Source organism: Lytechinus pictus, chromosome 8 (genome assembly GCF_037042905.1).
Source record: "Lytechinus pictus isolate F3 Inbred chromosome 8, Lp3.0, whole genome shotgun sequence".
NCBI lineage: Eukaryota > Metazoa > Echinodermata > Echinoidea > Temnopleuroida > Toxopneustidae > Lytechinus > Lytechinus pictus.
In genome coordinates, this window is record NC_087252.1 from 7,581,708 (window position 1) to 7,594,315 (window position 12,608).

At 40.3% G+C, this 12,608-nt stretch overlaps 1 protein-coding gene across 1 annotated transcript; it reads right to left on the reverse strand.

Annotated features, from left to right (window-relative positions):
• Positions 1-2,307: 2,307 nt before the first annotated feature.
• LOC129266369 (zinc finger protein 93-like) lies at positions 2,308-11,575 on the reverse strand. The gene is made up of 6 exons (XM_064103494.1): positions 11,344-11,575; positions 8,846-9,117; positions 7,937-8,209; positions 6,546-6,850; positions 5,275-5,515; positions 2,308-4,917 (listed from the first exon to the last, which is right to left on the reverse strand). The coding sequence occupies exons 2-6, from the start codon at positions 9,084-9,086 to the stop codon at positions 3,623-3,625; spliced, it is 2,355 nt and encodes a 784-aa protein (XP_063959564.1). The 5' UTR covers positions 9,087-9,117; positions 11,344-11,575; the 3' UTR covers positions 2,308-3,622.
• Between the last annotated feature and the right edge of the window lie 1,033 nt (positions 11,576-12,608).

A 12,608-nucleotide genomic window follows, 5' to 3' on the forward strand; every position in this document is an offset into this window, starting at 1 on the left:
AAAAAAAATAATAAATACCGGATCGCCGGAGCTTTCCTGCCGCAAATAACATTCAAAACAGTATAACAAATAAAGATGTTTTGGACGGGGTTTTGGAAAGATTATTCCCTAAATTAACCATGCATAAAAGAAAGTAATAAATATGATATAAGAGTCACACATTTACCAGATGTGAGGGCCAGTTCTTGTCCCCTTCTTGTCTAAAGTAATGTAAAATCAAATTTAACAGTTTGAATAATTTTTCATATTTTGTCAAGTCTTTTTACTTGCGATGTTGTATTGACATTTCATAGAAACAATTATGATTTAGAAATTTAAACAATACAGGTGTCATGAACAGCTTAAAAAAAAATGTAGCTAGGGGAGCAGGGGGTGCATGGATATAGCATTTTCTGCATGAGATTACTTATTTTAAGTATTTCCTTGGTAGGTTCGGACGGTGCCATTATTGGCAGCTATAAGGCTATTGACTGACCCTCTAAATTACTTAGTGGTTAAAAGGGGGGAAAATAGAAAAAAAGTTATGCAGTGTTCCCCCCAGAGTCCAAACTTCTCTCCCTATTTCTTTAAATCTCGATCTCTCATCTTTCTTTGCTCACTCCCATCCCTATTTCCAGTTCACTCACTCTCGACTTATCTGCTTCTTCTTCCTCACTCTCTCGATCACTCTACCCCCCAATTTTTCCCACTCTATCCCTTTGCCAAAAGCCAATCTCCTTTCCACTATTCCTTCCACCCCGTCTCCTTTTAATCTCTCATCTTTCTATTCCCCATCCCATCCTTATTTCTGGCTGTCTCACTCTCTATTTAGCCTTTTATTCTTCTTCCTCTCTCTCTATCACCCACTTCCCAGGGGTCGCGGAACATTTTTCAAAGTGGGGGGCTGGCCATGCAAAAAATCACAATCATATGGTCTTTTTCACGTTTTTGTACACGGTTTTGGAAAAAAGTGGGGGGGGGGGGGTGAAGCCCCCCACTTCCGCGACCCCTGCTTTCCCCACTCAATCCCTCTGCCGAAAGCCAATCTCCTTTGCCATGCTCTATCCACACCCCTCTCCCTTTAAAGGCCTCCGTACACCTTACGACTGGTCAACATTTTGCTTGTTTTATGAAAATGTGAATAAAAATTATACTTTTATTTTTGGTGCAAATTAAACTGTAAGAATACTTATATAACAATTTTGTATTATTAAGCCTTTATTTTTAGGTAAATTCCAAATAAGTTTCAGATCAGCCAGTCGTAGGTCTACAATTGCTATGATGTTGTTACTACTTATTCCTTTTGCCTTTAATCAAATAAAGATGGCAACATGGTCAAAGATTTGAAAATAAATATTCATACGGTGATTTAGAACTTTAAACAGTAAGATGTTCCATGTGTCAATATTCGCATCAAATTTTATGTTTTATTCCCAAATAGAGTCGCAGACCAGTCGTAAGGTGTGCGGGGGGCTTAAATCTCTCATCTTTCTACATCTCCTTCCATCCTTGTTTCAAGCACCCTCACCTTCTAGATATCTTTATATTAGTCTTCTTCTAATCAGTAGGCCTCTTCTTCCTCTCTCACTATCTCTACCCCCCCCCCTTTCCCCAGCCTATACCTTTGCACAAAGCCAATCTCATCTTAATACCCCTCTCCAAAAGACACTACAAGGGAAAGATTGGGTACTAAATCTGAAAAACTAGAGAAGGGCGTCCAATATTGTCATTGGTGACAAGAAATTTACCAGTTAGGGTTAGGTTTGCAATAGGGTATAGTGTTAAACCCAGGGTTGAAGTTGGTAATTTGATTAGTGTGTGGAATTTAGAGCAGACCAATTGAAACAATTGTCATCAGGGTTCCGTTTCATAAAGACTTGGTATACCAAATGCACCATTTCTATATAAAATTCACTATCAGCCAATCAAATTGGCAGATTTCAGTAGCTTTAAACTGTTGTTGCAAATTTGCTACTGTACTAACAAGTTTTATGAAATGGGCCCCAGGTCTATATAACATCATGGGGGAATAAGAAAACTGGGTGAAGGACACATTTTGAAATATTGACTAAATTGTATACTATTACTAACAAATTAAATGTAAATATATCTTATCAGGATTTACAGGAAAGGGGAAGAGGAACTATCCCCTTGCCCCTCCCTCAACTCCTCTATCACCCCCCCTTATGGTTTATACCAATTGCTATTGGGCACCATTCCTCATTTTAAAATTAAGCGATTCACAAAAGTGTCCAGTTTCACCTTTCAATGTCTTTGCCCTCTCTATAACTTAATTACTGTGATTCAGAAAATGCCAAGCATGTCATGTAAGGACGAAGACATACCAAAATATTTATTTCTGACATAAAGTTACAAATTGCACTGCCATAAAGCAATTATGAAATGATTTTCATCTGTTTACAATCCAAACACTCCGCCTCCTGAGACTTGAAGACCCTTCTAAAAATGGGCTTTATCCACTCAAGCACTGGAGAAATGTTGCATCTCTCTGTACCTTCTACCGTCACTTCTTCCTGAAACTATCCCTTGAGTTGTGTGGAATGGCCCCCAATGTCCATTTGACTCGCTCTACTGCAGCTGCCCACCCCTACAGAGTCACTGTCCCAATGTCAAATACTTCTCTTCATCAATCTTCATATATTCCAAGGACGGCTCGGCTGTGGAATTTACTTCCGCCAACACATTCCCTTTAGCTCCCAAAATGGACAAATTTAAGAAGTGTTAATTCATATTCTAATTAGCTTGATGTAAAACCTTGTTTTTTTTATTTAATTATGTTTTTTTACATAGCAGTCATGGGCCATATTTTCATCATTTAATGATGGCAACATCAGGCCCAAAGAACAATCTTAAAAAAGGAAAAACGTTTGGCAATAATTATATTAGTTTTAATACATAGACCATATAAAGTTCTTTGCCCCTTTCTTTAAAAAAAAATTAACTCCTATTCAAGGCCATCAATCCCACCATTTTTTTTCAAGGAGTTTGTGCATTTACTGTAAAATCAAATTAAATTTACAATGCATAAACATAATCGTAATATGACAATAAAATACATTGCAAAGTGACTGAGTTATAACAGAGGAGCAATAATAATAATAATAATAATAATATAGAGTATTTATAAAGCGCCAAATCCACATTGATTATGTGCTCAAGGCGCTGAAATATACTTGGTATATTATTATTACCCCGGCTGTAGCTGAGCGGCCTTATAGGCGCTAAAGCATTCAAGGAATAAATCCTACCGGGTACCCATTCACCTCACCTGGGTCGAGTGCAACACAATGTGGATAAATTTCTTGCCGAAGGAAATTACGCCATGGCTGGGATTCGAACCCACGACCCTCTGTTTCAAAGTCCGAAGACTAATCCACTGGGCAATAACTAAATTTAGAAATATATAAGCATAATAAGATGATGAATGAAAAAATGCAGCGGCAACTAAATAAGCAAGAGAAATGCTTGAGTAACAGCATTCAAGAGAGAGCTTTTGGAATACAAACACCATGGCTGTCAGGTGAGGTGCACGTTGACACAAAAATTGTACATGTTTAATACAGTATTACATAGAAGCCATGACCCGAATTCCAGATTAATGCTAATAGTAATAAGAGATTATTTAAGAGCTGATTGTCTGTGGCTGATCCTCTCCCTCCAGTCTATGCCTAGCCATGTGATAGTTGTACCGATGATTCAATGCAAAGCTTTTACCACAGATTCCACAGGAGAAAGGTTTGGTCTTAATATGCATGGCTTGATTGTGCGCAGCCAGAGAGGTAACGGACGTGAAACCCTTCCCACAATCTAGGCAAACATGTTGCCTGATACCCTTGTGACGCCTTTCATGGACCTTCAAGTCCCACTTATCGGCAAAACCTTTCTCACAGAAGGTGCAGATGAAGCGCTTCGGGCGCTCACTGTGCACGCGTCTCTTGTGGCTAAGAGTCAACTTCCTAGTTCTGAATCCTCGGTCACAGATGTCACATTTGAATGGTTTGAGTCCTGTGTGTTCTCCTTGATGGTTGTTAAGGGCGCTCTCTGAAGCAAAACTCTTTGGACACTCTGTGCACGGATACATGTTCACATACTTATGTGCAGCGAGGTGACTATTGAGACGACTGATGGTGCTGAATACCTTGGTACAATAGCTGCATTTGAAATCCCCCTCGCCCATGTGAACCTCTTTTTCATGGTACTCAGCTGCTAACCTTTTAGCATATCTCTTCGTGCAAAAGCGACATTTATAAGGATGTTTGTAATAACTAGAAGATCTACCAAGCATATCCTTTGGCTCATCAGGTGCCGGTTCTGAGGGTTGAATGCCAGGGGGTTCCCCGCTATTTGCTGGACGGGCATTGGTCATTCCAGAAGACATAGTCTCTGTTGCACCAGATGATTTAAATGCTTGGTGTGTCTGCTCATGTTTTACACAATCTTTCTTGTTCGGGAATCTTTCCCCGCAGTATTCACAGCGATGCCCATGAACCCTCCTCTTGTGCCTAGTGACCGAACGCACACATTTGTAAACTTTATTGCACTCACTGCATTCAAACATTTTATTTGTGTGTTCTTTGAAAGGTTCTGTAGAATCTTCCTCAATTTCTGTAGACGCCTCCTCTTTCTCGTGGAATAGCTCATGTGCCTTTAGTCTGGCGAAAGAAGGGAAGGTCTCCTGACAAGTTTTACACTTAAATTTGGATTTGTCCTGATCATTCACTTTCAGCTGACTTCCTAGTTGCTTTTTGGAGCTGACTTCAATCGCCACAGATTTCCTTTTCTTCCTTTTCTTCCAAGTAACTACTGGAACCATCTCTTCCGGTTTGCCATGGTTGTGTTCACATCTGATATGTCTCAGGATTAATTTGGGGGATGTGAACATGTCCTCACACAGGCTACATTGGAACTTTTGTGAATCTGAAAAAAAAATGGAAAAACATTCAATTTTACAATCTCTAGCTGATTTTATTCATCATTATTTTGGTGTCCAGCAAGGCTCAATGCTAGGTACACACATGTTCCTATCAAATACCACATTGTGGACCATTTCAACTCATGAAGGCCCATTTGTTTTGTTAATGAACTTTGACTGTTTTTATTGCAGAGTGTCCAACATGTATATCTAGAAAGCAAAGTGTGATGCATGTTGTAACATCAAGGAAAAGGCACTATACCACATTTTGAAGGGTTGCATTGGACCCTTTATATTTATCATTATTTATACAAGTCAAATAAATCTTTATAATCTATATCTAAATCAAAGTGTCCAATTACCTTCATGAAACTTCAGATCTTCCAGTGCCATCTCAATACCAACACACTTCCCATAATCCTTGCTATAGAACACTCTCAGTTCACTTCCTGGGTCAATGACCTTTGTGCTTCGAAAGTAGATATCGCCGCAGTACTGATACGCCTCTATGTTTTGCTCCTCATCGCTATGTGCAAACCTCAGATGAGACATCCAAGTCTTCTGCCCATCGATGTAGAAGAAAACTTTCCCTGTGATACAAAGCTGTAATTCAGATAAAAATTATGAGGGTGTTGCAGTAAACATATTTGTAAATTGTAATCAATTACAAATAATAGCTACAGTTTTACAAACAATAGATACTTGTCAGTTTCTGTTTCAAGAAGCAGATCAGTATAAAATCACAAGATTTACTAATGTGATTTACTTGGAACATAAAATTGACATACTATCCTTTTTTTTTGGGGGGGGGGGGGGCATCGGCCACCTGCTTCGTTCCCAAACTGTGTAAAAAAAAACTAAAAATGACCATCTGATTGTGATTTTTGCATGGTCAGCCCCACAGCCCCTGGAAAAGTAAATGTCATCATGATTCAAACTACTTCTTGTATATCCAGGATATAACAGTATTTCTATGCCCATATGATCACACTATCATCAGATGAGATGGGAAGGGGCGGGGTTGGGGGAGGACTGGGAGCCACCCCCCCCCCACCACACCTATATGGTGGAGCGTTGTGGCCCAGTGGATTAGTCTTCTGACTTTGAAACAGAGGGTCGTGGGTTCGAATCCCAGCCATGGCGTAATTTTTTCAGCAAGAAATTCATCCACATTGTGCTGCACTCAAGCCAGGTGAGGTGAATGGGTACCTGGCAGAAATTTATTCCTTGAAATGCGTGTGCGCTGTAATCTTAGTAATTACGGCTGCCAAGCTACAGCTGGGGTAATAATATCCAAGTCCTTTGGAAGCGCATAGAGACATTATCCATAATGAGATATGCGCTATACAAGAACTGTATATTGAAAGGTTTTACGGTAAACACCATGTATGTAGTCCTGAAAAGGACTGTTTGTTATTCTTTCTTGAATATATGTTAGCTCTGAAAAGTCTTTTCAGAGCTAACATATATTCAAGAAAGAATAATTAACAGTCCTTTTCAGGACTACATACATGGTGTTTACCGTAAAACCTTTCAATATTCTCTCCACCATGGAAACCTTCAAAAATCAAGAACTGTATATTATTATTATTATATCCCACTGAGTAGGCTCTACACAAAAACAAATGTTTACCTCCCAAGTTGTTTCCCTTGCAAAACCCTGTTCCTCATTCATCAAGATTCCTACGTAGGGTCCAAATTCTGTCCCCTTCTCTATCGTTTCCTTGGCGAATACTCCATCCACTTTGTCCTGTGATGGCACCCTTAGCTCGAGGGATGGTGGTATCTCCATAACAGAGCTAACTTTTTTCAGTTTGAGAGCTGCCAGCAGCTGTGGTTCCTTGGTAGAACTGCTTGGAGATCGTGGTGTTGGCCTGGCCTCCTTTTCCTCATCTTTATCTCCCTGGGACTGCACTTGTTTAGAACCTGAAGCAGCGTCTGTGTCAAGGATAAATGAAAATTATGGGAAACATAGCCTTTAGACACGGCCCCATTTCTGAAATGAAGCGTATATCAGAAACCAAGCGACTAGTATGAAAAGACTTATCATTCAAACCTGGGTGAACAAGAATCCACTGGGCCTCTAGGAAACTGATTTTAATATCTTTGGCCACTATCTCCGGCTTGAATTCAATACCCAAAGGGTAGCATCCTATTGTTTGCATTGATGAACCTCGTATGACCCCGTAACACAAAAGTGAATATACCCAGTCCAATGACATCAGCAATGATAGTGCGCATTGGCATGCTCATGAATAATTCATAGCAAATAGTGAAAGCTAGGTTCCAAGATCTCCCGCACACACAGGTTTCATCCGCTCTCTTCTTTGACTGCTATTCTCATTTCAGGCACTACTTGACGATTGATTGATTGATTCATTCATTTATTCATGTATCGTTTCAGCCACTACTTGACAAAGAATATATCCAAGTCACAAGGCCTCATCAAAAGGCTACCAAACACAGAAATATTCAATGTAAGCTATCAGATTATTTGATATTCAGAAAGAGTATCACAGAATCTTGGTCAACTGAATGGTTCTTCTTCAACTGTACTCACACTAAAAACAGGGCAAATAAGAGGTAACACGCAGATACTACTGGCTTGACAGTTTGGGTCAAGTGAAGTCCCATGCATGGTGCAGTACATGACTTTGAGAAGAATTGAGTTAATTTGTTATAATTTGGTAATTTCTGCAAAATGACTGCACAATTTTGGACATCTATCATTTAACAATGCAAGTGCCAATTCCCAATTTGAAAGGCTAATCAGAGCCCCCCTCCCCTTCTCCCCAGTCACACAGAATTGAAGATCATATGCAATATGCCATTCCATATACTAAAAAATGTGTTTTCTATTTAAGTTGATAAAGTCTGAATTCATAATTTAGTGTGAAAATGGTATCCCTGCAGAAGCAAACAGAAAAAAAATCCTACGTCCTATTGTCACTTTGAGAAATCAGGGACTAATTCATTATTATGACAGGTTAAAAAAAAGGATTGTCGATTCATCGTAACCTTTACCTGTAGTAGGTGGAATGTTGCTCTCTGATGATGATTCATGAGTTGCAGTCAGTGGAATGGCAGCATCCGGAGAAATGTCACGATTAGTGGAGGCTGATCCGAGACTTGTGGTTGGTAAGTTGGTTGTTTCTACATCTGGTTCTTGGGTTGTGAGGGGTGGCGTGAAATTCTCTTGAAGACCTGGATACTTGGCCCTGTGACCTCCGTATGCGATTGGTCGTTGAGGAAGGGTATGATGCAAATGCTTTGCAGATGAATGCGCAGGCCCAGAATCTATTACAAAGGAAATCGTTTGAACAAAAATATCAAGAAAAAAAAAAGAGGAACTTGACTTTTTGGGGAGACTACAATTTTTTATATTTTCATCATAATGTTCATTTGATGAGAGTCCTAAAAGGAGTGTTCATGTATAGATCAAACTTTAGCCATTTTGACTGGGGCTTTATTTAAAGATTTACCGCCAAATTAAATGCATAAATTAGAAGATAGGGTCAAGAAAAAGAGGCATTTGAAATGATTTTGAGGGTAAATAAACATACTTTATAGAAGTTTTCCTCTTAATCAAAATATAATTTTCCTTGGTTTTATCACCAGACGGTCACCAGTTCTTAATTCAGCTGTCAATGTCATTTCAAGAGGGGCAACAGAAATCTCAACAATTAGGCACCCCTTCTCTGCACCCCCCCCCCTTAAACACCCCACTTTAAACCAGGAACCAATTTAAGATTTTAAGGCAAACAGCCAATACAAAAAACAACAGCCAAACATTACAAAATAAGCTGAGTTTAAAACTGGAATGAAGGGAAAAAGGTGGGGATAATAGGAATTTGAAGATAAAGGAAGTGAACTGAAGGGAATGGGTAGGTGTCCACAGCACCTCACCCCCAATCTTTTTTTTTACAATCTTACCATGATAGACTGGTGTGAACATCTGTGTGACTGGGTGTGGCAAGGGGAATACCCTGGTTGGCTGGTCCTCCATATAATCAGCCTGGTGTTGTGACGGTGTGTGGTATGGTATTGGCAAATCAAAAGGATAGTGGGCAACATGTTGCTGTTGCGATGGTTGTTGTGGCTGTGGTTGCTGTTGCCCAGTTTCTTGTTGCTCCCTCTCAGGAAGGTGGAAACCAGGTGGAAAGTTTCCTTCCATGGCTATTAGGGCTACATGTAGCGTGCAAGACCTGAAAATGAAATATTATTATTATTTATGATGAAGTGAAAATATGGTAACATGAACATGATTGGCTGGCGCATTCGTATGCTGGGTCAAATCACTATAATGGGCTGGAAACAGAGGGAAAATAAAAGCACATAATTTCCATCCATTATAGTAAAATCTTACAGAAGACTACGTATGGCTTACCATTCCTATGCAAATACTTTCATCAGAAGTGGGGGAGTATTATCAAACACTCACAATGACTGAATGTATGTAACAGGGACGGACAAACGCGCTTACATTTAAAAAAAAAAAATCCGGGGACCATTTTTTTAAATCTTATCTTTTTTTTTTAACTTGTAATGTTATTTTATTCTATTTCTATGTATTTATTTCATTTATTATTATTATTATTATTATTATTATTTCTTTTTGGGGGAGGGGGGGGGGGTTATCAGTGACAAGCTGTTCATAATAAAAGTAATAGGCTAACAGTGCTTATTCCAAGGTCCCCAATTCTTTGTATCTGTGTTGTTAACTGGCCTTACATTGCATTGCAGGAAAATGCAACTTAATTTTACAAATTTTCATGGGGGTTAATTTGGCAACGACCTCTAGGCCTATACCAAAAAGAATGGTGTTTTAGATGCAAGAAAACGCCATTTTCACACACAGATTTTCAAAAATTTTCCCTACTGTGGGAGGGGGGACACCCCCCTCCCACACCCTCCCCCCTCGCTCGCTTGGACTCGGTCGCTACGCTGTACGCTCCCTCGCATACCACCCCAACCCCCCCCCTTTATAAAAAGCTGGATCCGCCCTAGACAGCTGGCAGCCGTCTGTTTCGAGGAGTTTTTTAACATTTTTTTTTTTATTCTCCTCGTACACAGACGGCTCGCTAGCGTGCAGCCACCATTAGGGGACTTGCAATGCGAAATCCCCCCGTCGGGGCTCTTCAATTTTTGTCTTTAATGAATAAAAATTTTGAAAATTAACGCGACCAAAATGCAAATTAATATTCCCTCTTGGCATTAATTGCCCAAAAACGGAGAAAAATCAAGTTAAAAGGAACAAAAACAGTGACTTACCTCGGCTGTCGCGCAAATTCACTTCCCCGTTTTATCCGATCTTAAAGGAGAATGAAACTCTTGGAGCAAGTTAGCTTTTGTGAAAGCAGAAAAATCTATGAATAAGATCAACAAAACTTTGAGTAAAATAGGACTAGCAATAAAAGAGTTGAGCATTTGAATGTCGAGATCACGAATGCTATGGAGATCATCCCGTTGGCAATGCGACCACGATCTGTGATGTCACACACGTACAACTCTCCCATTCGGACACTGAAAATATACCCCAAAACATCTCTTTATGGAATTATGCTCATTCTAATCATATGACAAACGATTCATCAATGATATAATGTTGTGAAACCTCTGTACTTGTCATCTCATAAAGAAAACACCTAACCTGGCCTTGTGATAGACTCTATAAAAGTGAGAATATAAGTGAAATAAGTACTAAAGTAATGAGGGAGTTGTACGTGTGTGATATCACAGATCTTGGTCGCGCCGCATTGCCGATGGGAGGATCTACATGGCACTAGTGATCTCAATATTCAAATGCTCATAACTTTCTTATTATTCATTCAATCTTCCTCAAACTTTCAACAATATGTTTCTTTGATTTTTCTCTTTGATATGGATTCAGCTAGTTTCAAGGGTTTCATTCTCCTTTAAGAAGTTAAGTACATAAACATATGGCCATGGAGTCCCCTGTACAGATCGCACGCACTAGAACTTCGGTCTCTGTATTTGGTGAGTGAAGCCAACGGAGTTCAGCTGAACAACCAACATAACAGAGACCGAAGCTTTTGGTCTAGATCCGCCCCTGCCGGTGTGGACCATGACATGACCAGCTACCAGGCCAGTCCCGATCTCAAGACGAGACAGTCAGGCAAATACGCCCGGCCCAGCCGGCAGCCCCCGTCCCACCATACCAGCGCATCCACGGCCACGACTGCCCAGGCGGTGTACCAGCCGAGCCAGGGCGTGAGCCACACGTCCGTGACTGTGAGTCTGATCTGGACTGTGGCGTAGCTTCACACGGGAATGCGAGCAACAAACGCGCAGAACCGCAGTCTTGATCTCTATAATTCTCAGTTCTGAGGGCATTTTTACTCTATTAGGTAGAAAATACGGCGCTAGAAAATCAAATATATAAAACATATAAAACATATAAAGAGGTATACCTCGTTCAGAATGATTGATTCACGCAAAAAATACGGATTTATAACGCCGGATCTTCAGGTTACCGTAAAAAGTGACCGTGACGTGATATATGACCTTGATTCCATATGGTATTCTCGAAGACGCAAAAAAAAAAATATATAAAAACTAGCGGATCAGAGCGGCCTGAGCTGAGGTTCATTTCTTACGTACCTCAAATAATATTCATAACAATATACCGAGGTTGTTTTACCTGACTGCTAAGAAAGTACGAATGCCTGTGAGCAAGCAACCAGGGGACCAACGGCTTAAGGTCCTCTCCGAGGGACCTGGTAATGAGGATAAATGCCTTACCAAAGGGCACTAGCGCACCACTTGGGAATCGAACCCGGGTCACCGGAATCCGAAACCCCCGGCCGCTCTACCGACTGAGCTATCGCGCCTCCAAAGTTGTTTGGGAGAAAACAGAACATTCCCTAGTTTTACCATGTACCTACCCCAACAGAGAATGAAAAAGATATCGTCTTAAAAACTTCTATCTCTGCGCCTCTCACCTTCCCCCATCCCACTAGCTCCACTTTTTCTCCGACCCAACTCATGCAGCTCTCTCGATCACTTTTCTACTTCTTTAATTTTCTTCCCCTCTTCCTCTTCTTCCACTCCTTATTCCCTCTCCCTTCTCCCATAATTCTCCAAACCTTTTATTGCTCACGGTATCATGGCTTTATGTGCGACCTACATGATTTTAAACTACTACTACTACTACTAGTCTACTACTACTACTACTACTCCTACTGCTGCTACTACTAGTACTACTACTACTACTTCTGCTACTACTAGTACAACTGCATACTACTACTGCTGCTGCTACTACTATTACTACTCCTACTGCTGCTACTATTACTACTCCTCCTACTGCTGCTACTACTACTACTACTACTACCACAACTACATAACACTACTACTACTACTACTGCTGCTGCTACTACTACTACTATTACTACTCCTACTGCTGCTACTACTAGTACTACTACTACTACTGCTGCTACTACTAGTACAACTGCATACTACTACTGCTGCTGCTACTACTATTACTACTCCTACTGCTGCTACTATTACTACTCCTCCTACTGCTGCTACTACTACTACTACTACTACCACAACTACATAACACTACTACTACTACTACTGCTGCTGCTACTACTACTACTATTACTACTCCTACTGCTGCTACTACTAGTACTACTACTACTACTGCTGCTACTACTAGTACAACTGCATACTACTA